The sequence below is a fragment of the Ipomoea nil genome, unplaced genomic scaffold, assembly GCF_001879475.1.
Source record: "Ipomoea nil cultivar Tokyo-kokei standard unplaced genomic scaffold, Asagao_1.1 scaffold1421, whole genome shotgun sequence".
Lineage (NCBI taxonomy): Eukaryota > Viridiplantae > Streptophyta > Magnoliopsida > Solanales > Convolvulaceae > Ipomoea > Ipomoea nil.
This window is the reverse complement of record NW_017617849.1, coordinates 6,969,769-6,983,824: the sequence shown is the minus strand read 5'-3', so window position 1 is coordinate 6,983,824 and position 14,056 is coordinate 6,969,769. Positions and strand designations below refer to the sequence as shown.

Genomic DNA, 14,056 nt, shown 5'->3' with positions numbered 1-14,056 from the left:
GTTACACAAAACTTTTAGGGCAAACACTAGACAAAGTGTTAGACAATAATCAAACTCATGACTTGTTTATAGATACGAGAATCATGATCAACCTACCCGTCCACCGTACCCCTTGGATACATTATTTTTTTCCCCTTTTGATTTTATCTCTTAAATGACTTGACAATAAAATTATTTAGCTTATTCATTAGTTATCATGAGCTAATACGAATTTAACTCAACGTTTAAAAATAATCTACTTATAAGTTGCTTCGCTGGCCTCCCTTTAATTTTTTTTTTTTATTATGAAAAATCTACTTATATATTAATTATACATTTTAAAAAACACCAATCAAATATGGAATCATAAAAGAAGGTAGCATTACTCATTACATAATACAATAATAAATAAATTAAAGGAAGTCTATACACGATATGGTTTATTATTTTAAAATAATTTTAAATAAGAAAGTGCATGTACACTACTTGTACAGCTTGCCCACAGAACAGAAAGGATGATAGATAGATAGATAAAATTTAAAAGTCAGCACTACTCGTGAGTTCAATGTAATTGATCTATAGTGGACTATAAAATTTTCGGCGGTATGTCATATAAGACCATTGTTATCATAAGTTATTGTATCATTTTTAAAAGCGAAGTATACTGTTATATTATTATAATTAATTACAATTCACTATTTTTTTTATGTTTATATGATTTTAATTTATTTTCAAAATAAATATAATTATAACATTAATTACATTACAACTCTTTTTAACTAAAAAGTCAATTATAATTTTTAAAAAATGTCATATTAAATATGAAATTTACAAGCTTTAATTTGCAACAGTTGGATCTATTGTTGAAAAAAGATAAAAGAAAGAAAGAAAGAAATACTATTTTGTGGGGCAGTGAAAGTTCATCCCTTTTAATTTGTATATACTTTTAAATATTATTTTATTTGAATTATTTCATTTATTATTTATTATTATCATTTAATATCTATTTAACTGGCATAAAAAATTTTAAAATGACATAATAAAATCTCTTTCAATCGAATTTGTCATACAGAATTTTATTAAGACAATTCACTTTTCTAGTGTGATTTACACCGATTGTATTTATTTAATACATTTTTAAAATAATGGTTCGAGTTAAACTTAGTTGTCCAATAAAAAAATGAGCGAAGAAGTGTTCAAATAAATCTGTATGTCGGTCCATAGTTGCGTTTTTCATAATCTGATGTTGAAAATTAAGTTGCGTATAATATATTGTTTGTGCATTCTTAATCATGTGCCGGCCGGAGTTTTGACTTTTGACCAAACAAACAAATAATGTAGCAGGCTAGGACTTAGGAGCACGTTGCAATGTTGCATGCAACAATTCAATCCCACATAGTGGACCAGCTAGTTTTGCTTTTGCAATGTAGGCGGTTAGGTTTTGAACAATATTTAGAGCAATTGTATTTATAATTTTTAGATGATTTTTTTAAGGAAAGAAGAAATACCAAATAGGATATTTTGAAAAAATGGAAAGATGGGTTTTTGAAAAGTTTTTTTTTTTTTTTTTTTCTTTTTCTGCAAGTGTTGGTTATTTGTGTGGCCCGTGCTAAAATAAAATAATGTGCATGATATGCGTTCTGAGCAACTCGCGTGCGCTATGCTAGGCACATCTAGCAGCCACTTTTTTTCTTTTTTAAATGTAAATTATCCGTTAACTAAAAAAGTACATAATATGTTAATTTTGATTTACAAAAAAATCATACCTGCTACCTCAAGCTAAGATACATTATAGATAAATCTCACATTGTAATCTTTATTACTAAATGACCATAATATAGTAAATCAACATAAATTACTCATAATTGATTGAATCAAATTAAGAATATCAATAAATAATTTTCATGAGTCATACTTGAAACCGAATCTATAATAATTATGATAAACTCTGGTCTCCTATATAACCCTGGATAGAAGATGGTCCAATATTTCGGTCTTGCATTTGCATTTTGCATACGCCCCTAATTGGAGAAATGTCAAAAATTGAGAAGACAGCTGCCAAACCTTTGACTGCTATAAGAGATGCATGCCATTTGAAGATGGGTCTTCATTTCTTATGTCATGCTTGAGCTGTACAGTACTTCTATAATGATGACCGCCATATCAATAAGTTTCTTTCATGCATTTTATTAATTTTTTAATTTTTTTATACCTTAAGATTGTTGAAAAAATTAACTTAAAATGACATATTAAGTGGCTATTTAGTGGTATAATTATCAGTGGGGTCCACTTCCGATTTGGGTCGGGTCAAAGAGGATTCGGGTTCTTCGTAGTAAGACGAAGAGATTGATATATTGTACGCTCAAAACGGATAATGGGTGGATGAGATATTGATTCTCAAAATAGACCCATTTAAGTTGGGAAATGAAGGGAAAATGTAGGACTTTGTCCCACATTGGTTTGGAAACAAGATTTGCCCCCTTATATACATGAGCTCTTTTCAAGCTTGTAGAATTATATAGCATAGAGGCTCTCTCGCGCGGAGGGGGGGGTGCAAATCAAAATCCAACTAGAGGACATCAAAAAGGCTTGATTCAAGCCCGAGCTCGCGTGCGCCGGCACCTGCGGGCACGAATGTCGTCCGGAAATTGGCTGGCCTTGCGGGCTAAGTCATTTTACACCACTCTCGTGCTCAGGTTGTGGTGCACCGAGAGCAAAACTCTCGTGCAACGGTGAACACGAGAGGTGTACACCCCAACGACGAGAGGTGTACACCCCAACGGTCTGAAACCCGAAAGTGTAGAAGATTAAACTCATCATTTTACACCACTCTCGTGCTCAGGTTGTGGTGCACCGAGAGCAAAACTCTCGTGCAACGGTGAACACGAGAGGTGTACACCCCAACGACGAGAGGTGTACACCCCAACGGTCTGAAACCCGAAAGTGTAGAAGATTAAACTCATCTGTTATGAAATTAATACTGTTTTAATTCCAATTTTTAAATTCTGAGTTTAATCCTACTTAGTGGTGACTGTTACAGGTGTTACACAATTGGTTTTAACACCAATTTAATGGCCATGTTGAATGCTATCACTCCAACATCCCTATATAAAGAGAGGTAGAAGCAGTAGCATTTTACACAGTGAGAAACAAAGGAATTCCAGTAGCTTTTCATCTCAAAACTCTGCTTCTACTCTCTTCTTTTAGCCAACCAGTGTTCTAAGCTTTGCTTTGTTTGCCGGGTTCCTTGTTTAGGTGCTTAAACAAGGAATCGTAGCACGTTTTATCCTGGGAAACCTAGGCTACAACGCTCCTAGCACTTGTGGGAGGTAGCAAATAAGGTTTTAAGGAAAAGAGCTTTGTGTTCGAACTCGTGCTAAACCTATACCCAAACACTCAACATTTTCCTTCCCAGATTTTCTTTTTCCCATATAATATTAATCTTTTCGTAGGATTATTATTTTTGAGATTTGTCAACCTTTTTACCCAACAAAAATAGACAAATGAGTAGAGCATAATTTTTGTATATAAATTTAATTATTACTAACACATTGGTAGAATTCGTCACATAATTATTACCAATATATATGGTTTAGATTTATGTAATAAAATAACAAAATTTTATTGTATAACTACTAGGTGCGTAGTCGTAGGTGGTACGCCGTCATTTTCAATGTGGCAGCATGAATGACGAAACTATTGGAGATTATGATGTGCACGTGTGGGGGATCGGAGTACTAATCAGATCATGTGAGCAAATTACAACATTAAAATACTAGGTAAATTAAATGCCCCTGTACTATTTTGACCCTTTATTTTGACTAAACCAAATCCCAATGTTCAATTCATGCATGCCCAATAATTCGCTGGCTAATTAACGCCGTTAAATGAATAAAAAAGTGTTTAACGTTCATGTATTAAGACATGCAGGCATTGTTGACAACTTGACATTTTGCCAACTTACAAAGTAGTAGTTTGATGGATTTTCTGGCTGGTATAAAATATATGGTATTTTTATTGTTATGAGATTAATATTCAAGGAAACTTGTAACTAGCCATGAATCTACTGTAAAAATGCGAATTGAATATTAATGTGGGGGAATAAATAAAATCTGTATTTTAGGGGTTCTAGAATCATATCTGAGGAGGATTATGGCCTAATCTACCTTGAACCATTCAAAAACATTATTATTAAGTTAATGGCCACGTACTGAGGCCAGTGTTGACGAGGTTGTTCCAATCCATTATATTTTATGTGTTCCCATAAAAAAAAAGAGTAATTAATTACTCCATAATTTCCTATATGCAAGAGGGTGGGGAGACAAACACTTATACAAACATGGAATCCATGCCAACTGGAAGCATTATGGCCTGTTTGGTAAATACAATATATATACACTCGGTCTTATTTTATCTGTCATATTTACTATTCATTAGTTAAATTAACCGAATCAGTCAAACAAAATGAGAAGGATGAAGATTTTGTTTTTGTTTTATTTATAACTCAAGTATATATTATAATCTTATTATACTATTTTTTGTATCCTATGAATTCGCCTCCAAAATTTATGAGGAGACAAATCAAACACGTTTCAAGATTCATTACCAAACTATATATTTTTATGTACAAAGAGTCTAACCTAATTATAGTTTTCTATCTCTAATTCGTCCGTGGTAAATATAATATTAAATTTATGGGTGGAAGAACTTTTTTAGTGGATTAGTTAGCCATGAGAGCATTGTTATACCACATCATCAGCATATAAAAGTGCATGTCATGATTGTTAATATTGTAAAAGAATCAAAGTTAATATATAATATTTAAAAAAAAATAGAAGAAAAAGTGATGCAATATTTTTACCTCCCATACATTCTTAATTGTTATAAAATGAAAAGGTTAAATCAAGTGGAAAAGAATTGAGCTGTTTGCCATAAAATGAAATGTCAATATTTTACTAAATAGTGTTGGGGGTATTGGATCAAGTGGCAAAAAATTAAGTCGTTTACTTAATAATGGATTAGATCAACTTAGAGGTACCCAAGGACTTAGTGAACTAGTGGCACAAAATTGTTTTTCTATAGGAGAGATTGTAAGTTCAAGCTTGAGCCGGTTAAAATAGTTATGAACAAATACAAATTAAAGTTACAAATACAAACTAAAGTTATCGATATAAATTGACAGGGCGAGGCCCGTAAAAACCAGCCTAAGTTGTCATAGTTGTATGGTTGAAATCAATGAGAGTCAATTTAAAATTATACTTATTAGTTATTACATTGAAGTGGCATTTTCTTTATTAAGCCCTATTAATAAAGTCCCTCAGTAGACCCAAACGCCAGACATTCCAGCAATCTTCCATAGACACGTTTAAAACTACAGCAACTTGAAGAAACATTTTTTAAATAAATTCTGAATTGAAGCTGCCCAACATGCCATTATTCGTCATCTCTTTCACCTCACAAAAGTATTCGTTTTCAATCCTTCATGGCCGCCACAGAACAGCAACCTAACCAGTAATGACCGCTCGCCCTCTACGACCACTCTTCTTCCTTCTTTTTATTTCTAAAACTCTCTCACCATTCCCTTCTCATTTCCGTGACATTTTCTCTTTTCCTCCCCCCTCCTCTCTCTTGATTTTCGCGCCCCACTTTCTGATTCTCTGTAGAGCCACTGCATATCATTGTATCAAAGAAAGATATATAGTGAAATAAGAAAAGAGAAGCTTTTTTTATTGAAAAGATTAAATCTTTGGAGTACCCGGTTCAAAGAAAAGAGCTTTTCGTTGAATCTTCAAGGCTTTACGGAATGGGTAGCAAATGGAGGAAAGCAAAGCTGGCTCTTGGGTTGAATCTCTGTACGTATGTTCCAAGCGCTCACGATGATGATGATAACGATGACAAGGGCTCCTTGTCCTCCACCAAGGCGGCGCCGCCGTCCTCCAAGCTCTCCGTCGGTGCCCTCCCCTCTCCTGTTACTCCCGGCTCGCATGGATTGAAGCTTTCTAAAAGCTTGAGTAGATCTTCCAAGGTTGTCTCTTGAGCTATTTCTTTTTATGTTTTCTGGGTGGTGATGAATGTTTAGTTGCTGAAATTTTGTGATATTGAAGAAAAATTCGAGTTTGTTTATGGTGAAAGTGCTAAAAAATGGGAATTTTGATATTTTAATTTATTTGATAAGCAAGAAAGTGTGGGGAAGTGATAGAATGGGTGAAGATTTGAATGTTTTGTGCAAGTGGTAACAAATGGTGATTTTTTTAATCCAATATTTTACTTTTTAATCTAATTTCTGCAGTAATTAATAACTTGGGCTGATCTTTCTGAGGTTAATAATTCTGATACCCTTCCAAACACATGCTTAAGCACTTGGAATCAGCATCTGCTTCCCCATTTCTGATATTTACTGCAAAAAAGGAGGAATTATTTGTATTCCCTTCACTATATGCTATTCATTTGCCTGCTTTTCTTGTGTTTTTGTTGCTTCTCATATCTGCTGCTTAAGAATTCTGTGTTTTTGTCTTTTATCTCATTCATATGTTGTTTTCTAGTTGTGTTTTATATTATGTCAGAGCCGGCCTGCATAAAATTTAGATTAATGCAGACTTAAGAATTTAAGAAAGAAAAAGAACAACTTTTTTCAGTCTATGGCCTGCATTATTTAAGAATCATTTTTGGTATGTACCTGTGGAGTTAAGAATAAGATGTCTTGGTCAAAGTTTTAGTTCTCTTGTTCCTGTCTTGTAATGGTTAGACTTTTCTCTTGGTTTCAGCATTATATTTATTTTTAAGGCAACATTTTAAAAAATCTTGTCTTTTTATTGTTTTATGCTAATATACATTAATCTGGCTGTTACTCCCATACTGACAAAATGTCTTGAGAAGTGAACAATTTATGGGTTAAGAATACATTTCTGCGAGTAGACTGGACCTAAATGACAGTCGATCAAGGACAAAGTAGAAGTAATCAAGTAAAAATGTTCTCTTAATTGTCTTGTACCGTGTTGATATTGATGTTCTTCACTTCTCGAAGTGTTTTCTTTGAAACTAGTTTCTTACTGGTTTTAACATTGATTTTGCAGAAGACATGTTCAATATGTTTGGCTACAATGAAACGGGGGGATGGTCAAGCTATATTCACTGCTGAATGTTCTCATTCCTTCCATTTCCAATGTATTGCTTCGAATGCGAAACATGGAAACTTACTTTGCCCAATTTGCAGAGCGAAATGGAAAGAGATTCCCTTGCAATGTCCTAGTGTGAATCCTCCTTCTGGAAGGGCGAGAATCAATGATGTGGAATGGGCTCAAGATAACGCATTAGCGACAGTAGTTCGCCGTTTACCACCTCCTCGTTCGAATCCAAATAGGAATGCTGCACCATTACGTCAGGCTTCTGAGCCAGCTATCTTCGATGACGATGAATCTTTGGGTCATCAATTTGATTCAGCTCAGAAAAGTATATCAGATAACAATTACAGAACAATAAAGATCAAGACATACCCGGAAATTCCTGCTGTTCCACGGTTCAATAGTTCAGCTAACTTCACTGTATTGGTCCATCTTAATGCTCCTACTTCACTTTCTGGGCCAAATCCAAGTAGTAGCCAGCCTGGATTCCCACACGTTACCCAAACGCCTCGTGCACCTGTTGATCTTGTCACGGTTCTTGATATCAGTGGCAGTATGGCGGGTACCAAGCTTGCTCTCCTAAAGCGGGCTATGGGTTTTGTGATTCAGAATCTTGGTCCCAATGATAGGCTTGCGGTGATTGCCTTTTCTTCAACAGCCCGTCGCCTCTTCCCCCTTCGTAGGATGTCTGAAATGGGGCGACAACAAGCACTGCAAGGTGTGAACTCCTTGGCTGCAAATGGTGGGACAAATATCGCTGAAGGCTTGAGAAAGGGCGCCAAGATAATGGAAGACCGAAGAGAAAAAAACGCAGTTGCTAGTATAATACTGTTGTCTGATGGTCAAGACACATATACCATCAGCAACTCTGATGGGAGCCGGAGCCAACATAACACCCGTTTGCTTCTTCCTTTGTCAATGCATAGCGGAGAGGATTCGAGTTTTAAGATTCCTGTACATACTTTCGGGTTTGGCACGGATCATGATGCTTCGTCAATGCACTCGATTTCAGAGATTTCGGGAGGGACCTTTTCTTTCATCGAGACAGAAAGCGTGATCCAGGATGCATTTGCTCAGTGCATTGGAGGCCTTCTGAGTGTTGTAGTGAAGGAGCTGCAGTTGAGTATCGAATGTGTTCATCCCGAAGTCCATCTCAGATCTTTAAGAACCGGAAGTTATCCAAACCGTACCCTTTCTGGTGGAAGAAAGGGATCCGTTGATGTTGGGGACCTATATGCTGATGAGGAGAGGGACTTTCTAATTTCAGTGAATGTTCCTACTGAGCTTTCTAACACCGAGACTTCACTGTTGAAGGTGAGTTGTGTCTACAAGGATCCCTTGACGAAAGAAATGGTGAGCCTTGGAAGTGAAGTAGTTAGGATCGAGAGGCCTAAAGTAGCAGCCGGGGAAACCAGTGTGTCGATAGAAGTGGACAGGCAGCAGAACAGGCTTCGAGCAGCTGAGGCAATGGCAGAAGCCCGAGGTGCAGCTGAGAAAGGAGACCTCGCTGGTGCGAGTTCTATCCTTGAGAAGTGTCGTAAGGCATTGTTGGAATCAGTGTCGAGTAAAGCTCATGACCAGCTTTGTCTTGCACTCGATGCTGAGCTCAAGGAGATGCAAGAGAGGATGGCAAGCCAACACGTTTACAATACATCGGGTCGGGCATACATTTTGTCAGGGATGAGCTCGCATTCTTGGCAGAGAGCAACAGCACGAGGCGATTCCACAGATGTGTCCAGTCTGGTTCAGGCATATCAGACCTCTTCGATGGTAGAAATGGTTACTAGCTCTCAGGCCACGCTACTCGGAAGCCCTTCATCTCGGAGACTTGTTCGACCTGTTTGGGCGTCAGGGTCACAACCAAAACCGAGGTAACATGGCAATTGGCATGAAGATGGGAATTTGAGAACACAAGGCAACATTCTAATGCTGCTTCTTTTTGTAGTTCTTCCTTTAAATAGTGTTCTTATTATGTCCATATTTATCCTGCCTAATCATGCAAAGGAATAAGTCCATGAATGGAAGTGGGTGAGGGTGTAATGTAATTTTAGGGAAATGGTATTGAAGGCTAAACTAGCTTGATTAGGACCTCTTTACATTCCTTTTTTGTAGTTGTGTTACTGTTGTACATACAAGGAGAGAGGCAGAGAGCTTATATCTTGGAGGAAAGATGGGTAAAGTTTGTAATTGTGGAATTACTTGGTGAAATGTTCATCTTCTATTGCACAATATCTTGCATGGTTATGGTAATCTAGGCTGATTTACCTTTTTATGGTCTTTTGTCGGAGTCACAAAGTGAGTTTACATCATTCACCTCGTGCAAACCAGGTCCACCTGACTAATCCCCGCTCCCTCCAAGAGCTGGGCAAGAGGGAGAATCGTCACTTGTGAGAATTAAACTCGAGTTATCTCAAAATTCTTTCCCACAAAGAGAACTCATTTGCTACTTGAGCTACCTCGTTGGGTTAGCAACTGATTATAATAGTTGGCGTTGTTAAATCGAATAATTGACTTCTTTGTGGATGTGTGGGATCAACAATTATTATGCCGTGGACACGATTATATGTTCATAATTACTTAATTCTATGTTCATAATTTTTGAACTTCATATTCACAATTATTGAACTCTATATTCACAATTACAGAACTTTATATTCATAACTATAGAACTCTATGTTCATAATTATAAAACTCTATATTCACAATTATGATAATTTTGAAATCGTGTCTACCTTGCAGGGTGGATACGGTTCCAAAGCATAATTTGTCTGGGTCTCTGGGATCGATCACACATGTTAAATCTCTATAAACTTGTCTATGTATCAACAAAAAAAAAAAAATCATGTGCTATTGGGCTATATGTTTATGCTGGGCCGATATGTAAGCCCAAGTCCAAGGAGAATTCTCCATCCGGTCCAAGTCTACGCGTACTGACAACTTGAATAAACACGCCCAAATGGCAGCAGAGACGACTCAGCTCAACACTGACGGAGAGTCTTCCCAGCAATGGAAGCCATGGCGACGAGCCTTCGATTAGCCGTAGTTCTCTCTTTCTTCGCTTCTCTATCTTTGGTCGTTAGATCATCGTCTCCGGAGCTTCAGATCCTCAACGCTGAACGTCGAGTGAGCTCCGATTTACTTTCTATTTCTGCACTTCGTAGCTCCAATTGCGTTTTGAATAAAAAGAAAGAATTGCCGATGGAATTTCTTATGTTAACTTTCTGATTTTAATAAATTTCTATGTGTTTAAATGGTTGGGATTGGAATGAGAGTTGCTGGCTCTTATTTCCTAAAATTCATTCTTAATCTTAATTTATTGATGCTCATTCATAGGAAATTAAAGGACATCAGGTTTAATTTCTGCAGACTGAAAATGCAAAAATCATTTTTTTTTTTGCCTGCATTTCAGTTTTTTCATTTCCGGTTGTTTTTGTGTCTGTTACTGGTTGGCCCTGAAAAATAAAATCTATGTTAATGATATTGTTGTTTTATTCTGGAATTACTTTAATTTAGAGTTTTTTTTTTTTTTTTTGGGTGGATTTAGGTGGACCTGACTTCTCACATTGTTCGGACGTACTTGACATTGAAGGTATTCTTCCAAGCTCTAGCAGTGCTTTAACTTCTGAAGTTATTGACTTTCTTCTGTGTCTTTAAGTTTATTCATATGCATGGTGACTTCAGAAAAGATGCACAAACGGATGTGATGGCAACTTGCAAGATCCTGACATGATCCATTTTGATTGACAATTTCAGGTTGAAAATACAGGGGAAGCTCCAGCTACAGAAGTCCTTCTTTGTTTCCCACCACAACAAGCCGAGCATCTAGCAGTTGTAAAAGCAGCATCTGTTATTGGAAAGAAGAAAAAGACATCTTATCAGTCTCTTGAGGTGGAGCTAGCTAACCGCCCCGATGGACCAAATGGAGCTAAATACTACTCTATATCTTTGCTTAAGCCATTAAACAAAGGTGGATCTGCCTCTATTGAAGTACTATATATACTGACTCATTCACTTGTACCTTTCCCAGCAGAGATAAGCCAGTCTGAATCTCAGCTAGTGTATTATCATGACAGTGCTGTAGTACTGTCACCTTATCTTATTAAACAACAAATTACGATTTTAAAGACCCCAAGTACTAAGGTTGAGTCCTTCACAAGAGTGGAACCAACTGATCGCTATGGTACAGAAATAAAGTATGGTCCATATGAGGAGAACCCTCCATATTCATACTCTCCCACAATTGTTCATTTTGAGAATAACAATGCATTTGCTGTTGTTGAGGAGCTTGTACGTGAAATTGAAATTTCTCACTGGGGCAGTATACAGATTACCGAGCATTATAAGTTAATGCATGCTGGTGCTCAGCACAAAGGTGTTTTCTCAAGGTTAGCTTATATGCATCATTATCGATTTATCGTACTAATCCTCTGATGTTTCTGACCCGCACAATCATGTAAAATTTAAATTATATTGCAGCTGCACTGAAATTTTCTGCAAATTATTATCCATCAGGATAGGTCATAATTTAAACATTTAATAATGATAATAAAACCTTAATAAATAAATAAATAAAAGAAGAGGAGGTTCAGTCCTTTATGCATTAGTAACAAAATGCATGTTTCCTGCCCTTTCTTAATGATTTTGTTTTTGAAAAGGCTAAATTTGTAAGATGTGTAAATTGTGTATCTTTCTTTTTTCATGTTCATATACTTGCTGACAGGGTTGACTACCAGACTAAGCCATCTTTGACTGGTGTCTCATCATTCAAGCACATCCTTGCCGAATTACCCCCAAGAGTTCACTCAGTGTACTACAGGGATAACATAGGGAACATTTCATCCTCTCGTTTACGTACAAGTGCGAAGAAGGTATCTCCCATGTTGCTCTCCATCTCTAGCCCTTATTATTCTTATGGTAAAATAAAACTGAGTATTTTTTGGCGAATGCTTGCCATGCATGTGTTATTTATACAATTTGCCTGTTATTTTCATCTTCTCTAGATTCTCTTTTAGATGGTTAACATAGTAGTAAACCATCTAAATACTGTTGGAGCTGTTCAAGTAATGAGATGCCTTGCACTAAATCATGAGGAGAGGATAAATTTAACCCTGTCATTGTAATTTATTTAACACCCACAAATCATCTATACTTGTCACTTTAAAACACTTTCTTGGTCCTTTTTAAAGGGGCGATTAGGAAAAGAGAAAATTCATGAGAAAAAATATCCCTCTAATTTACAATCTCCATTTCCTTTTGCAGTCCGAGCTCTTAATTGAGCCACGATACCCGTTATTTGGAGGCTGGAAAGCCACCTTTGTCATTGGATATGGGGTTCCATTGAATGATTTTCTTTATGAATCCACTAATGGTGATCGCTACCTAAATTATAGTTTTGGGTGCCCTCTTGCTGAGACTGTTGTTGATAAGCTGACAATCAAGGTGGGTTTTCTGATAATCTAATCTGCTTAAATATGCAGTTTTGACTTTTTGCTCCAGTTTTTCATAGTCTTCTGCAGATGTACTGTTAATGATGCAGTGCATGTGTATTTCAGGTGGTCCTGCCAGAGGGTTCCAAGAACCCATCTGCTGTGGTTCCTTTTCCTTTTGAACAGAGATTAGAGGTAGCTGTATTTAACTGATTTCCGTGTATTTGTTTTCTTGCTAACAGAGGTCAATTCGACCACTGTTGTTGAAGCAAGGTTTCTCAGGATAACATGTTATTTGTCCTTTTTAGTGATTCCTTTTGTTTCAAGTGTGAAGTGTGTTACTGATCTAAAAATAGTGAGGAGGAGACTAGATAATAACCAAACCTGTGAAATGGCCTTTCCTCATGCTTACAGTAGATGGGCTGAATGATTTTATTTTCTAGCCTTAAATCATTTAACTACTAGCCTTAAAAGAATACATCATTTGAGTTTGAGATAAAAATATGGTTACTACTTAGTTTAACAAAGGATTGCATATTGGTTTTCCCTTTCCTTTTCCCCCCCATCTCTCAATCTAGTCATTATCGGCAATTGCCTTTTAGATTCATTCACATTATACTCTTTAACTGAATTGCTCTTATTTGGATCTTTGCAGAAGAAGTACTCATACCTTGATGTTGTAGGAAGGACTGTGATAGTCCTGGAAAAGAAAAATGTAGTTCCTGAGCACAACCATCCTTTCCAGGTGATCTTCAATGTTTCTTTTTTGGTCATAGTACTTAAGAGGAGCCTATATTATATGAATTTTGTCAATTTGGTTCATTTTACTTCTTAAATGGATAAAGTTAATGATAAAGACTCACTCTGTTAGTCGGAGCCATCATATGTTGATCCCTCCACCATATGTTGGAAAGAATAACACTAATGCACTACAATGAAACTTTTCCATTTACGCCTTGCCTTATTCATGTGGCTATTTTCAAGCTTCTAAAGAACTCATTGGCAATTCCTGCAGGTTTACTACCAGTTCAATCCAATTTTCATGCTTGCCGAGCCACTGATGTTGATTGGTGCCTTTTTCCTCTTCTTTGTTGCTTGCACCACTTACCTGCAAATGGATCTCTCAATTCGAAAATTCAAGCAAACATGACAGTAACGACTCTCAGGAGGTCCACTTATAAAACCTTGATAGTATGACGGTATTTGCAATGCTGCTCTTTAAAATAATGCCTATTTCTCATTTTCCGCTTGCTTAATTTACAGAGATTCATTTGCTAGTGCAGTTGGAACTTCCACTAATCAAGGTAGAAGAAGATGTTGTGATTTGTGAAGTAGATGAATTTTTGGTCTCTCCATCCCCTTGTAGAATGAAACTCGAGAAAATCCGCAATTTGTTCACTAGAACGAGACATTATGAAATTTTTACATGTATTTTGCAGTCAGGACAAAGAATTCACAACCAAACGCTCACGTTTCAACATAAATACAACATCACTTAGGTTTGCATATCAACAATTCCTTTTTAATGTC

The 14,056-nt window shown here is 36.4% G+C and overlaps 2 protein-coding genes across 5 annotated transcripts; both read left to right on the top strand.

The window, feature by feature from the left end:
• Positions 1–5,336: 5,336 nt before the first annotated feature.
• LOC109187877 lies at positions 5,337–9,345 on the top strand. The gene is made up of 2 exons (XM_019338249.1): positions 5,337–6,004; positions 7,053–9,345. Exons 1-2 carry the CDS (start codon positions 5,783–5,785, stop codon positions 8,973–8,975), a joined length of 2,145 nt encoding a protein of 714 aa, XP_019193794.1. The 5' UTR covers positions 5,337–5,782; the 3' UTR covers positions 8,976–9,345.
• A 711-nt stretch (positions 9,346–10,056) lies between these two features.
• On the top strand, positions 10,057–14,041 carry LOC109188077 (dolichyl-diphosphooligosaccharide--protein glycosyltransferase subunit 1B). Of its 4 annotated transcripts, none has more exons than XM_019338580.1 (9): positions 10,057–10,223; positions 10,645–10,689; positions 10,854–11,485; positions 11,821–11,968; positions 12,360–12,539; positions 12,653–12,721; positions 13,182–13,271; positions 13,542–13,715; positions 13,785–14,041. In XM_019338580.1, exons 1-8 carry the CDS (start codon positions 10,107–10,109, stop codon positions 13,674–13,676), a joined length of 1,416 nt encoding a protein of 471 aa, XP_019194125.1. In that variant the 5' UTR covers positions 10,057–10,106; the 3' UTR covers positions 13,677–13,715; positions 13,785–14,041. The 4 variants fall into 4 exon arrangements, with proteins under 4 accessions (XP_019194125.1, XP_019194124.1, XP_019194123.1 ...); XM_019338579.1 differs by having other exon boundaries at positions 13,542–13,725; positions 13,810–14,041; XM_019338578.1 differs by having other exon boundaries at positions 13,542–13,725; positions 13,790–14,041.
• Positions 14,042–14,056: the final 15 nt, after the last annotated feature.